Source organism: Thunnus thynnus, chromosome 24 (assembly GCF_963924715.1).
Source record: "Thunnus thynnus chromosome 24, fThuThy2.1, whole genome shotgun sequence".
Classification (NCBI taxonomy): Eukaryota; Metazoa; Chordata; class Actinopteri; order Scombriformes; family Scombridae; genus Thunnus; species Thunnus thynnus.
This window is the reverse complement of record NC_089540.1, coordinates 8,969,060-8,984,055: the sequence shown is the minus strand read 5'-3', so window position 1 is coordinate 8,984,055 and position 14,996 is coordinate 8,969,060. Positions and strand designations below refer to the sequence as shown.

The 14,996-nt window shown below is 42.4% G+C and overlaps 1 protein-coding gene across 17 annotated transcripts in view; it reads right to left on the bottom strand.

The window, feature by feature from the left end:
• LOC137177330 (mitogen-activated protein kinase kinase kinase kinase 4-like) overlaps positions 1-14,996 on the bottom strand; it is a 40,890-nt gene that overhangs the window by 10,821 nt on the left and 15,073 nt on the right. For 5 of the 17 annotated variants that reach the window (XM_067583511.1, XM_067583512.1, XM_067583516.1 and 2 more), the window contains exons 4-20: positions 12,722-12,847; positions 12,324-12,434; positions 12,143-12,233; positions 10,275-10,405; positions 10,064-10,118; positions 9,895-9,973; positions 8,897-9,072; positions 8,706-8,778; positions 8,372-8,582; positions 8,085-8,246; positions 7,473-7,559; positions 6,112-6,591; positions 4,474-4,623; positions 3,012-3,293; positions 2,140-2,240; positions 1,421-1,560; positions 1,118-1,212 (exon numbers count right to left, since the gene is read on the bottom strand). In XM_067583511.1, coding sequence (XP_067439612.1) covers positions 1,118-1,212; positions 1,421-1,560; positions 2,140-2,240; positions 3,012-3,293; positions 4,474-4,623; positions 6,112-6,591; positions 7,473-7,559; positions 8,085-8,246; positions 8,372-8,582; positions 8,706-8,778; positions 8,897-9,072; positions 9,895-9,973; positions 10,064-10,118; positions 10,275-10,405; positions 12,143-12,233; positions 12,324-12,434; positions 12,722-12,847 — 2,550 coding nt within the window. The remainder of the gene's footprint in view (positions 1-1,117; positions 1,213-1,420; positions 1,561-2,139; positions 2,241-3,011; positions 3,294-4,473; positions 4,624-6,111; positions 6,592-7,472; positions 7,560-8,084; positions 8,247-8,371; positions 8,583-8,705; positions 8,779-8,896; positions 9,073-9,894; positions 9,974-10,063; positions 10,119-10,274; positions 10,406-12,142; positions 12,234-12,323; positions 12,435-12,721; positions 12,848-14,996) is intronic. The other 12 variants (XM_067583525.1, XM_067583527.1, XM_067583513.1 and 9 more) reach the window with 5 other exon arrangements.

Below are 14,996 nucleotides of genomic sequence, written 5' to 3'. Positions count from 1 at the left end.
TGTGACGTGCTGTTGTGTGTAGCTTTGTAGTTTGTATTGTGTGTTCTGTGTGGTTTTTTTTGTTTTGTTTTGGTTTTTTTTTGCTTTGTACTGTTTTTTGGATTGTGGGGGACTACGGATGCAAATTAGCTTCGAGCTAACTCCTGTGCAGTGCATCTTTGTGTTTAAAACTGCACACTGTCCCAATCAATAAATCAAATCAATCATTTCCCCCCCTCATGCACCAGGGGCCACCACCCCCACTTGAATCCACAGAAAAGCCACCATTACTGCCTGGCCGCTTCGATGGTTACATGTGACCTCAGAGGTGGAAGCCATGTGCAGGCAATCCCAAATAAGCTTGCATGAAAGATTTTGATGACATTCCCATTCCGATGTCTGCATATTTGTAAGAATTGAAAGTTCATTGCTCTTTGAAAGGGTGTACTTGCATTATTATGCTATTATATTATCGTTATATCAGTGGCATAACATGGTCAAACAATGACAATAATATCATTTATCACAATTATTTCTGGGACTATATATTGTCCGACAAAAGTAGTTATCGTGACAGGCCGAAAACCTCAATCACATAATGCAACAGTGTTTCCTCTGTAATTTTAATACATCGGTGGTGCTTTTGGCAATAATTCTAGTGTTGTCCCATATCTGTTGCTGTAAGTTATGTTTAAAGTTGAGGCTCGAGTGTTAAAAATGTTTTTAATTGCTATATAATCACTACTTCTAAAGCATCTGGCCTACACTTTAGTTTTAGATAACATTAAGGCTTAATGCTTAACATTAAGTTAACAATCTTTATATCGATTTAACATTCTCTCTTTCAGTGGTGGTAATGTTCCTGCTGTGGTCGCGCACCGCTGCTAAATGAATACAGAGGAAACACTGATGCAATGAGTGGGGCAATGGTGCAAGCATAGCAGAGGTGTGATTATGTAATCTCATTTAATAGGCTTACCACATCACCCTAAGAGGTTCCCCAACAATCACGAACCATTGGATTCATGTGAAGTGGTAGTAAAATAGAGAAAAACACAAGTGGAAGAAAAACAAAAACAGTTTTCACCTATTCAGCATCAAAGAAGTTTAACCAGCACTTTAGAAACGGTGGACTTACAGCCGGTCGAGTAGGCCTGGCGAGGTTCTTTTCATCTTGTTTTTTGGGAACGTTTTCAGGCCGCTGGAGAGGTGATCCTTCAGATTTGGAGGAAGCTTTGAGTGAACAAAAGGAAATAGTGTTAGTGAGGGGAAACAATAGCGCCAGGAGGTCTTCAACTGCCTGTAAAAAACATCACAAAACGTGCAAGAGCATGTGCAGATAATACACCGTGGTATGGAGTAAGAATGATGTTTATATGGTAATACTCATAATGTATTCATTAGCGGTTAGTAGTGAGTGAAATGTGGCCGAGTACAGTACCAGGGGACTCACAGCGTGGCCTGAAGCGGTCCCCAGAACTGGCCTGGGAGCTGGAGTTGGAAGAGCCGGAGGAGCTGCCGCTGCCTGGCCGAGGCTGCAGCTTTTCCACTCGGTCCCACAGCGGGCGCTGCTCCACGTTACTGCCGCAAGGAACAAAGACACATGAACAAGCTCAGTGGGGTCACATAGTGATATAATTCACATATAATTCACAGTAGGATTAGCCAGAGTCCTTTTATTTAATTGAATGTTAATATGCTTTTTTTTTGTGCTTCTGATAACATGCCTGACATCTCACATTAGTCTTAATCAAATGTTTAACATTAAAATGAGGGAGTGGTTTCTCTTCACACGTCCAGAAACTTGAACTTTTTTTCTTTCGTCTACCTGTTACTGATGATTTAATAAAAGCTCTGAATTCTAACTAAATAATGGTACATTTTGTTAGTGGTATTTGCTAAATCTATCAGTTATGTATGAGTATATTCAGATATGTGATTTAGTTTTTTACCAAATTAACATGTACAGACTTTACAGCTTTGTTTTTCCAATCTTGCTCACCACTTTTGTCACTAGTAACACTAGTAACCAATTCTTATAATTAGCTTTTACAACTTTAAACAGCTTAAATGTGCACAACTGCCTCAAAACTTTAAAAGCAGCTACATACAGACACATAAAGGAGAAATCCGTACACATTCTGAGGTCTCTTTACTTACCCGCCAGCATTCCTCTGTCCGCCCTGGTTGCCAGGCTGTGATGGCAGAGGGGACTCTCGGCGCGACAGTACCGGAGACCTGGATGTAGTCCTCACTGGTACCTGGAGAAGACAGATTCAAAGGTCTTCACACAGTGGCAGGTATATGTATGTTAAACCCGTTAAACTAACAAATAAAATATCTCACAAATATATATATCAACCTAACAGAAAAATGAACACACGTCTGCATTTACCATATTCGGATCCACAGACTGCACTGCTGCATCATCAAGCATGAACTTCAACATGTTACTCAATGTAAATCATCTGTACAAATTCTATTGTGATGAGAAAAAAAGAGCAGTTCTTCATTCAACTCTTCAGCTACAGACATTGATCACAATATTGGAAATCACAGACATGTTAAAACTGAAAATGTGATTCCAAGAGTTTAATACCAACAGACAACAAACAGTGAAATACAACATTTTTTCTTAACCGACAGCTCTCAGAGGACTCCTCAGGGGCGTCAGAACTTCCCCAATACCAGCACCCCTCCCACACATTGATCAGGTCGGAGGAATATGCTGTTTATCGACATCATGTCATATAATTTCTGAGTTATGGAGATGCAAAGTTCACATTTTTACCTCTTAACGCCATTTGTGGGCCCAGAAATGCAAAATTCCCTCTTTTAGTTTTAATACAACCTATATATATATAGTTGCATTTGGCATCAGTGTTCAATGTTGATCAACAAATGAGACTGAACACAGCAAGGCAAACACAGACAGACAGCATGATAAGAGAAGTGGCTTGCATGACAAGAAGTGAATGAGGGAAGGGAGAGTCGAGGGAAGGGAGGGAATCAGGGGAGGGTCAGCTCCTTACCTTTGGAGGCACTTCCTCGCTGCTGGCCTGGTGTTCGGCCCGAGGCTGAGCCTGAGGGTGGTGGAGGGGAGGTTGGGGCTGGGGGTCAGTGCGTGCGGGCGATGGGTGGTGATGGTGGTGGTGATGGTGGGGGTCCTGGGAACGCAGGTGGAGTTGTGCAAAGCTAGAGGTCACGCCGCCGGGCTCGCTGAAGGACTGGGAGCGAGAGACCACGGGCGGAGGAGGAGGAGAGGGGGCGGCGCTGTTGCTGCTCTTTAGAGCGGCCAGGTGGGACCACTGGACCTTTTTAGGGAGGGAGGAGGGGGGGACAAGAGGAAGAGGAGGAGGGAGGAGGGAGGAGGGAGGAGGGAGGAGGGGAGGTGAAACAAGCAGACAACACAGTGAGACATGAGGGAAGATGTGTGTGGCTTTTCACATACATGCACTTAGATATACACATGCATACAGCAGACAAAGCACGACACAAAACGATGATTGTTGATTGTCTTGGTTTCAGATTGATGCAAATGCTTCAAGTGACTATTTTGTATAATCAAGTTATTCTAGTTGTAGGTGCTGCTTTGCAAAAATATAAAAACCAATAGTAGGATTTAAGTGACATAAAGTAGAAATTGGATAATTTATGGATTAGTCTGTTCTTGGATTGTTGACTTAGTTTGTAAAAGCACACATACAGACGCATTTTCCTCTGTGGTGGCGGTTTTACATTACTCAGCTCCGGATCTACAGTACAGACTGGTGTTCAGTATATAATTAAAAAGGTTGCACTTCTTACTCACTTGTGTTTGAGTATGCACTCCTTGCAGAGAGTAAATAATAGGTCAATTTGCTCAGTGGAAAGAAAACTAAACAAAAGGTGACACATTGAACAACATGACACATAGATGATAAACTGCTGTTGGTGTAAAACCATTAATAGGAGCAGGGTGGGGCTGGTGAGGAGCCGGATCTATCCCGCTTTACTATTGATGCTACCGTCTGAAATACCAATAATGGTGACTTCTTGTTAGAGTCAACTGCCAGAAAACAACTGGAGAAATCGAAAAGGTGTCACAGTGAGAAAATTCATCCAAACACACAATAACACACTGTTTTCTTCTTCTTGCCCAGAGAGCTTCAAAACTATATGGTGCTAGTCCAGATAGTTTTAAAATGATTTAGGATTCAGAGATATTAACTGCACTTCAACCCACTGCACTGAAGTGAGATACAGTCAGTATAAAATCGTCTCATTGAAGTTTTAAAAACTCAAAAGCAATCTAAATCTAATTTCTTTCACAGCAGCTGGTGCTTGCAGATATTTGGCGGACACTTCCAGATACACGATAGCACCCTTCCGCCCCAAAACTGTCCCTGCTGTTGCTTTGCTTTTTGTGTGAATACACGAATCCAGCTGTGAGGAAGGTGAGGAAGAGAGCGACAGGAGAAAGAGGAAAGGGATGTGGAAGGAGGAAGGCGTTACCTGAGGCTCCATGGGTCGGTGCATGGCGGAGGCCTCGGAGGAGCCGCCATTGGAGAACGGTTCAGAGGAGCGGGGAGGCAAAGGGGGCTGCTTGGGAGGAGGGGCAGTCTGAGGGGAGCCCTGAATGTTCTTACGGTACCGCTCGTCGGCCTGGGATGAGGGAATCGCACAGGACAAAAGACGGAGTGAGGGTCAGTGACCAAACTAAAATAGAGAAAGCAAGAAAATCAAGTAGAAGGGAACCACTTCTAAAGTTCAAGATAAATAGACCGTGAAATACCTCATGGCCTGATGATGAGTGCATGTTCTTGGAAGTCACATCTACCGTTCAGTAGACTATGCACAGATTTTAAGTTTTGGATTTCTTTCCTGTTTAAAAAATGGTTCCCATCTCCTTGTTTTTTCACATTTTAAAAAGGTCCATTAAGAATCATTTGTCATATTCAGAGACCTTCATATTCGACTGACAAAGATCAACAATCAAGACAACTGGTGACGATGATATTAAAAACATGCTTGAAGGCCATTCGAGGCAGCCGTACAGACACACACACAGAGTTGGAGACAGGACTCTTTTTTTTTTTTTTTTTAAACATCCTTGAAAACAATATTAGACTCATAAATGGTGGGAAAGAAGATCGTTGTTAATGACACGAAACAGCTCTGGTTGATGACACTGCTCGGGTGTCCTGCATGTTAGTTTGGCCGTCTACATGCAACGACCCAGTCCACACACATTGACAGAGTCAAAACAGCATTAATGAAGAATTTCACAGGTCGGCCATCCAAGATCAAGAGAAAATACGAACACTTGTGGTATTTTATTGTTCTAGAGAGAAAACCCTCTAAAAAAAAATGGATGAAAGGAGAACAAATAGACTATCGTTGAAAGTTTGATCCTGAAAAATTATGAGGGACAAAAGCCTAAAAGATGATCTAAGCAAGGATCTTTATTTTTTATGGGGGAAAATAACATTATTTGGAAATGGAGCCTTGCTAATTATTTCCACTCTGTCGCAAACCTAAAAACGGACTATTTCTCTTTCTCTTGCTCAGCCAGCTTCAAGTGAAAATGAAGGCGAAAACATTTCAGACATCCGACTGGTTTTAGTAGTCAAGGGAGACTAGCAACAGTGCAAGTGAGAACGAGTGCCGAGAGAGAGAGAGAGTGTGGAGGAAAACAGCTCCGTTTTTTTATTTATTTTTTTTTTATTCAGGACATAAAAAAGGCTGGTCGCTGGTGGTTGCGAGCCTGTGGTTTTCCATTCTCCACCGTACCCCCTACTTGTCTCATACAAAGGGCCTGTCTGAGTGGGCCTGCATTCTAACAAATTAGTTACTGCTTTGGGATAACACCACAGCTTCCACAAGTGAACACACTACGCAGCATTTGTCCGAACCCAGTGAGAATTATAATTTATTCTGCATTTTTGTCTATAGATTTCATTTTGTGACCCATCTTGATCTTTTCATGCAGGCTTAAGGGAAGCAAATATGAATCGAATGTAACTAAAGAGAACTGTTATTTGTTGCTCGCACCACCTCTATCACCATGGCCACTGAGGCTGTGTGAAGACAAGCAAGAAGCAGCTGGAAAGAGCAGGCAGCGGGGTAGTCAGAGCCGAGGAGGAGGTTCACCTCTCTGATAGGCTGAGGAGGATGACTGACAGGCTCGGCGGGCCTATCGGGCTCCAAATGTTCTGCCTGGGGAGGTTTAGAGTCAGTAGGGGTTTCGGTCTGAGGGGGGCTGGGACTGGGGGAGTCTGAGAGCTGGCTGGTGCAGGTCTCATCAGAGTCAGTCTTCTCTGGCACCGCTGCCTGGGATTTCGTGCTGTCAGAGGGGATTGTCTGAAGGCCTCTGGGGGACTCGTGAGCACCTCTCGCTACAGAGACAGCACTGTCAAGGACCTGAGCTTGTGGGGTTGTGGTGAGGACTCTGTCAGGGGGCAGGGTGGAGGTCTGTGGAGGTTTGCTATGGTCTGAGAGGAGTTTGGTCTTGTCGCCAGGCTGCTGTTTGGTATCGTGCTGGAGCGACAGCAGGTAAGCCTGCTCCTGCTGCAGCCGCTTATGGAGTCGCTCGGCCTTGCGTTGCTCCTCGAGCTCCCGCCACTTGAACTCCTATTGCAGAGTGTGGGGTTGATTCAAGGTGGTGAGAAGAGACGGGAGAGCCGGCAACCGACCATCAGCCTGACATACTAAGGCTGACTTAAAATCAGTGACATCTTTTAAATCCTTCCCCAAAAACACATTCATACAGACAGACTTTGGCATCATTTGTCACTTCATTTGCCTGTTTTACCATTTTTAACTTGTGTTGTGTCGTTTAGGAAATCTATGAAAAGTCACACAATTTCAAACTTTTACATGAACAGATTGAATGTCATAAAATATTATTAAATGAATGTTAAAATGTTGAAATAATGCAAAATGTGATTTTTTTTTAAAAAAAAGAGGATGAAATGACAAATCTTGATACAATGAAAGAACATTTCTTCTCATTTTCTCGTTTCTTCATACACAAGAAAACACACCTATTAGAAACAAAGATTTGTTGTGGAGCATTTCCTGAGAACTTTAAATGTTTCAGATATAAACTGGTAAAATTGTCTCTCAGTTTTTAAAATCAGTGGGCAAATCTTACAAGGGTTTCATTCATAATCATGTCACTAGAATATGAATAGTTTAGTCAAAACATGAACTCCGACTGAACCACTTTATCATTATCATGTTGGTAGTTTCAGTCTTAATATAATTCATATCTTTAACAGTATTAAAGGGTTAAAGTAATTTACTGTGATGCCCACAATAATTTATATTAACAAAATTCAAATTATGTTATGCCTTGAAATTAAATTCTTGATTAGGAACTAACTAGTTACTGAAATGCTGATCCTGATGTGAATAACTTTAGTGCATCTATAACAGGAACCTTAGAAGGGAGGAAAGATACAGTGTTAATATATTGTAGGTTTTATATGAGGTGTATGTGTGTGACTGACCAGCAACATGGCCTGTTCACGGAGCAGCTGCTCCTGCAGCATCTCCAGGTGTCTCTGCTCCTCCTCCAGCTGACGTCTGATGTACTCCTGTCAATCAAAGCAAAGCAGCCGCTGTAGTTAGTAATCAATAGTAAAGATATGATGTCCAGCTTTACCTCCTTGTCTATGTCTGATTTTTGGGTGTGCGTCCGTGAAATTGATCGTAAATGATCTTGAATGAATGCACAAAGATCTACCAAGTTGTTTTTTCCCCACAGCTTCACTTTCATTCACACAGAGTTAAGATACATTTTAGCAATGTATACAGTACTTGCAGAGTTGTGTCTCCCTTCTATCTCCTTATTTGTTTTAAAGAACTAACATCTTTTGCTGTTTTGTTGTTTTTGTGAAAACAGCTCTGGGGTCGGTTCTAAATAGTCTTCCTCTTAAATCATTAGATGTAAACCTTAGCACAGCTACAGCGACCAGCATCACCTCTTCACCACGACATACACACTCCACCTTCTGGTGTGGACGGACAGACAATTTCAAAATTAGTCTACCGGAGCCCTTAGGAAATTCTTACTTTGTGCGTTTGAAAGGAGAAGAAGAAAAAAATGTTTATAAGCTAACCTGTTCACGATCGTTCCTTCTCTTCTCATCCTCGGCCCGCCGGCGTTCCTCCTCCTCTTTACGTCTGCGATCCATCTCTTCGATGCGCCTCTTCTCCTCTTGCTCCCGGCGACGTTGCTCACGCTCCTGTTGCCTCCTCATCTCCCGTTCACGTCTCTGTTGCTATGGGGCAATACACCAAAAAAATGTCAAAATTTCATGATCAAAACATGATTTTCAGCAGTCTCATCTTTTCGCTTGCCAACATCATCTCTCTGAGAGCTCCGTGACCAAAACAATCATCCTACCTCTTCCAGCCGCCTCCTCTGCTCCTTCTGCTGCTCAATGCGTTTCTGCCTCTCAGCCAGTAGTTGGCGCTTGTACTCCTCCTGCTCTCGCAGCTGCTGCTCCTGGAGGAGCTGCTGGCGGCGGAGCGCCTCTGACCGTTCCTTGTTCTCCTGCTGCAGGCGGATGAAGTCACGGCGCAGAGTTGACTCACCTGGCACATTGACAATGGAGCTGGATGACGGGACAAATTAGGACAGAAGGATTAGATTCGAAAGACACTGAGCTCAGTTTAAAATGCCTTCCAATAAGTAGAACCACATGGTTTTAGGACACGCTATGACTACTAGACCATACCTGGGTTCTCCCTCCTGCTCCGGGGGATCCTCTTCCTCCTCCTCGCTGCCACTGTACTCGTACTCGGTCTCATCTGCACATGGAGAAATGTATAACTCACTCACCACGGTTATGAACACACCACAAAATACATAGATCATATAACTTCTTGTAACAATTAACATAAAAGAAGCAGAGTAAGACAGACGCACCCTTCTCTCCCCTCTTCTTCTTGGTACGGTCGATGTGGTCTTTGAGCTGGATGCGGACTTGCCTCTCGTTGGGCTGGTCTCGGATGAAGGGGTGCTTCAGCAGCTGCTCTGTTGGGGGGCGCTGCGTGTAGTTCTTCACCAGACAGCCCTCGATGAAACTGAAAAACTTTTTGGACCTGTCGGGGTTGTAGAGGAAGACAAACAATGCATGACAGAGAGGGTGAAATATATTAAAAGAGACAGCGGGAGCCAGACAGATATTTCTGCCACACAAGGACTAAGTGCATCCAAGGATCTTGGAGTAAAACGTTTCTGCAAACATGCTCCGACTCCAAATCACAAATCAGTCCTAACAGTACTCCCTCCCTTTGTGTCTCAGAAACACAACATGACAAGGGCCTCTGGTTTCTCTGTGTAAAGTGATGTTTATACATGTGGACAGGCAGCATTGAACCTTTCACTACATATATACCATGAAAACTCTGAAATATGAGGTGTAGTACAATGAAATCATCAAAACTGCACCTGCTGCCATTAGGATTTGGGTTCAATTCACTTCTAATTAAACAAATAAAAAAATGAAATGACCTAACAGTAAAACAATGTATTATTTTATGCTAGATAGAGCCAAGAATAATGTAGGACCCATATATATGTGTCTTAATACCGCGATGTCTGTTTCTATAAAGAAAATTCTGAACTGGTTACTCAGAGAGTCTTTTCTGCAGCGCTGCAGTGTGTGCCAGGAGAGGCTGAGCCTGCCAGAGCAGGTGTACCACAGATGTTCAGCTCAGCAGCAAGTCACAGAGGAGAAGCTCTGGATTCAAGCCTTTGTAGCTGCCTGGTCTGAGGTCAGAGATAAAAACTAAATCTACACTGAAATCCATACATAAAATATTAAAGACTAATTGACATGTCAGGATTAATAAAAAGAGGATTGGACAGAATACAAATACTCATATGTACACAGAATACATCCATTATGTTGTGTTACTCACCATTTTTTTGATTTGAGCCTAGGAGGGGGGTTTCTTGGAATAAGGAAGAGTGCACGCATGGGGTGCATGTCACAAAGTGCTGCAAGAATACACACACACGTACATCGATGAGAATTCAAGAGACTGAGCAAACACAAAATTATTAACTGAAACAACAACTATCACTCACGTGGTGCTCCTTCAGCCATTTCAATTGCTGTGATACCACAAGACCACAGATCACTCTGCAAGAGGAGAAAACACCCATTAATCAAAACCACGATGAGAACACATGCTCAGCTAAATGAAGGTGTTCACAGGTACACTACACCTGCTTTACACAACAGCATAATGTCAGTTTTTTATTTTAGTAAAACAGGGCATTGAGCAGAGGGTCTTACCCTGTAATCATATGTAGCATCTGGGTTCTCGTCACAAGCGATGACCTCAGGGGCCATCCAATAGGGAGTCCCGATGAAGGTGTTTCTCCTCCCCACTGTCCGATCCAGCTGGGCGCTCACGCCAAAGTCCACTGCAGAGAGTAATGAGGGTGACCACAGTGTGTTAAGTGTTGTACGTTCATGTTCTAAGACTTGATTCAAAGTTAAATATTAATTTCAGGAGAGACTGAGGGCTTTTTTTCTGCTTTCCTGTGCACTCCCCATAAGCCTGGAGGCCAAGTCATCACTTTTTTATGCTTGATCAGTCACAGCTGAAGAGCTCTGTTGCTATGACAGAAATTCAACTTTAAAAAGTTCAAGTTATCATCCTAAAGATTTTCATGAAATCAAACCTGGTTTTTGATTCTATTGATGGTCAACATTTTTTAGGAAATAGCCATTCAGTGAATTTAAATTCTGTAATTACCTCTTGATATACACTACCAGTCAAAAGTTTTAGAACAACCCCGTTTTTTCAGTTTTTATTGACATTTAAGCAAAGTCCAGTGAATAACCTTAAATGGTAGCAAGGTAAGCGGTAATCTGCCAGAGGTGAAAAAAAAGTTTAGATTACCAAAAACTGAAAAATAATGTAAACTTCAGAGTTATAAACAGGCCTTTTTTAGGGATCAAGTAACGGGTTAACAAAAAACAACTTATTTATGTCCATTGTTCCAGCTTTTCTGCAGCAGTGGACATAAATTACATCTTGAAAGTTGATGCAAAAAATTCCTACAGATGTCCCAACTTTTGTTGATTACTTACAAACCCCTCTGTCCGCATAAAAACTTGGAAGATGAAGCGTGATGGTCTGGATCCAGAGTGACTGACACCCTGGACAAAAAGGGTTACCACAGCATTTTGCAGAGTCACGCAATACCTTCTGGTCTACGCCTAGTTGCTCAGAATTCATCCTACGGCAAGATAATGAGCCAAAACATACCTCCACGCTGTCAGAATTACCTTAAAAGATGAGATGTCCGGACCTAAACCCCATTTAGCTGGTTTGACTCTAACACCTCTAACACATTTGGGGGAACTTTCCGAGTAATATTTGATTTCCGTTGTAGAAAGAATGCCACAAGTGTGTTTGCTTGTTCTGTAAAAGGTGGCTACTTTGATGAGTCAGAAAATTTAGATTTAATTGTGTTAAACAAAAACTTTATTTCCAGTCGTTTATTTCTTCTATGCTTTAATTTCAGAGTACACTGATCACCAGCCAATAAGGACTGTTGGAGTCTAGTGTTGATTTCATGCTGTCACTACCTTTTTTTGTAAGTTACATGAAAAAAGAGAAGTGGTTTAAATGTAAAGGCAAGTGAATAATTTCATTTCACAGCAGCAGTCACATGAAATGAGCTGTCCTTCCCGTTGTGGAAACAGACCAGACAAGATCAATATTGAGACATATCAGATTGTGCAAAGAATCCCAGGTGAATCGTAGTGCTGTGATGTAAGTGGAAAAAACCCCCTGATGAAATCAGACATGTCATCAACTTATGTCATGTATCTGCACCACTCTCTTGTTATGAAAATGAAAAAAAAAATACACAAACTTTGACCAGCATTTTTAGCAGCAGCGTTATGGCAGCTCACCAGTGTACACTGGTTGGTTTGTATGTGTGTTGTAGTAGCAGTCACATTGTGGGTTTTTTTGATTGACCACCAAAGATTTCACCATGATTCTCTCACTTCCATACATAGGGTTTCACCCAACTTTCATCGGGGACAGAATCATGCAGTGTAAAGGGGCTTTAAGTAGATAATAGTTCTTCTTTATCTGAGAAAAATGTAGCAAACACATGGAAAAAAACTGTGTTATAACTCACCTAGTTTGACTTCAGCATTCTCAGTCAACAGGACGTTCTGACCCTTGATGTCACGGTGGATAACGTGGTGGGCATGCAAGTGGGCCAGACCCTGAGGAAGATAGAGAGAAAGAAGACATGAGTGATGGAGGCAGAGAAAAGAGGAGAGGAGAGGTGAGGTGAGGAGAGGAGAGGTGCTCACTCTGAGGATCTCTCTGGAGATGTATGCGATCCAGTCTTCTTTCAGCTGGTTCCCTTTGGTGTTCTTTACCAGGTCGGTGATCGAACCAGCTCCACAAAACTCCATCACCAACTACACAAAAAATACAAAATATATCAGAGGATAAGTCCATGATATCTGAGACCAAATAATAACTTCCTGAATATGTGACTGTAGTAAACATTGCCTATATTTAAGGACACCACAGTAGAAGGTAGTAACTAAAGGAAAATTGAAAAGACAAGAGGCTTAAGGGAGAAAAGAAAAATATGAGATGATATAGGGCTTAGGAAAATACGAATAAGCATGGCTGCTCCATATTTTCTTCCTTCCATACTTCTTACTCAACATTAATTTCTTGAATGGATTTGAGGACTTACCCATAGCTGGTCATCGTGTCCCGGGGGGCTCTTTTTAATGAAAGCACCATAGTAGGTGGCTATGTTTCTGTGGTGGGAATACTTCTTCAGCATATTGATCTCCAGTTTAATTTCCTCCTCTTCATCCTAGAAACACAAACAAACACACCCACACGATACGGAGTTATAAAAAGTAGGTATTTCACACTGGAAAATCTTCATCAAATCCTCAATACAATAATTAGTGTGTGTCATCGTTTGGCCTTGCGTAACATTTCGCAAAGCAATTCACTTCCATACTTGGGGTCATAGAAAGTGTCAAGCTATGTGACAACGCCCTGATGCTGTTTCAGTGGGGCCTGACCAGGCACTTAGTCATCGTTTGTCTAGGACTCAACTACCTAACAATGCAGTATAAGTAGTCCATCTACTGGCAAATGATTCCTTTGTTTAGGAATTAATGATGCATGAGTGAGTCTCACTGTGAGTTGATGTGTACAGTAGCCATTATCTGTAATCCGTTTTAAAACACTAAATATACATTAGATTGATGGCAAATCCTCCACAGATATACATTAGATTCACACTGACATTATCCTAAATAGAGTTGTTGTCACTGACTTGACACTTTAAAATATGCATCCTGGGTGTAGGATCACTCAACGGAAGACTAATAAATCAGCATTAATTGGATGCACTTAATAATCAAACGTAACCTAAAATCAGAGACGATAATTACACACGCAGGCCCTGCAGGCAAACTGGGAAATCAGTGGGTTTATCCAGAGTTTAAAAAGAGCTAAATCAACTGCCAGATGTAGCTTGAATGCAGCGTTTAGTCTCTGTTGGAAATGGCCTTTTAGTGCAAGTGAAAGACGCGCAACCTGTCCGGCGTCACGCCTTCACAAAAAGGTCAGAGCTAGCTGCGGTGCTAACTCCCCTGCAAGCACCCGATAGCGACTTGACAATGATTAACAGTGACATACTAATTGAACACATGCAGGGATCAGCCCGGCAGTGGTTTGCTTTATGGTTACATGGCCTCTCCTATAGAAAGTACAGTGGGAGGAGGGGTATAGAAACCGAAGGTGGGGGGTTGTTGCACAGCATTATCACTGCAGACTACATTTATTAAGAGTGGTTTTATTTTAATTACCAGCACGCACAGCAGCTAAATGTAGTGAAATTAAGAGAAATGTAATGCAATGTGTGCATATTACGTCACAGTATTTGGTGTGCATGCATCACCTATATAGTAAAATGGCAGTTGGCTGTCTATGCAGGTGGCCATACTGCTGCTGCATGACTCGTTTGAGTTGACGTAAGCCTTTCTGTTGTGCGCTCCCCCCCCCCCCCCCCTCCCGATCCTCCCTCCCCCCTCCCTCCCTCCCCCCAACATCTACCCCTCTCTGCTGTGCAGCTGTTGGATTATCACACTCCCGACTGCGAAAGCCTCGCTGCCACAAGTCACATGGTGAGGGAAAGACAGGCACAATCATATGGTGATGTGTGTCAGAGGCGGAGGAGGGGAGTTTTGGTCAAATGACGGCACAGAGGATATGAGGGGAAAACAATGTCTCAATGTACAATACATACACGAGAGGTTATTAATCTGCGGCTATAGGTCAGGCATGATACTCAATTAAAGAAGATGTAATACAAGACAAATAAAATACAATTCACTGTAAGAGATGGACTTCAAGGAATGGAAAGATTCTGTTTTTATGTCTTCGCCAACATATGTAAAACAAATCTGTAAGCAGCTCAAAATGAACGCAGAACAGATATTTAGCCAACATGTTCTGTCATTAAAAGCTACATAATACTGTATATTTTGGAGGAAAAAAAAAAAAAAAAAGCCATGCTCATGTGATGTTTAAGTCTTTAAATGTCGGCTCCCAAATTGCACAAACAAACTCGGCCTTTGCCAGACAGTCGAAAAGGAGTACACAGCAGCTACACAAACAAGGACAAAGCCACTACGCGCCCAAATCATCCAGTCAGCTCTATACCAGAGGATTGGAAAATGCTTTTAATATATCACAAAATAGAGACTCAAAGTGGAAAGGCATTCATTTTTAGCTTTAGGCCTATATGGCGGCAGAAAGAGAGAGAGAGAGGAGTGTTTGGATTTGAGAATGTGGAGCAGGGATGAGAATGTAGGTCAGAGTGACACTGGACAGGCCAGCGTGTCTGTGGATGAGCTCTACAGGCAGGACAGACCAGAGCGCAACATGGCCGAACTTAATCATAGTGACGATCAGGTAGCGGTTAGAGAAGGAAAACCAGCTACGTT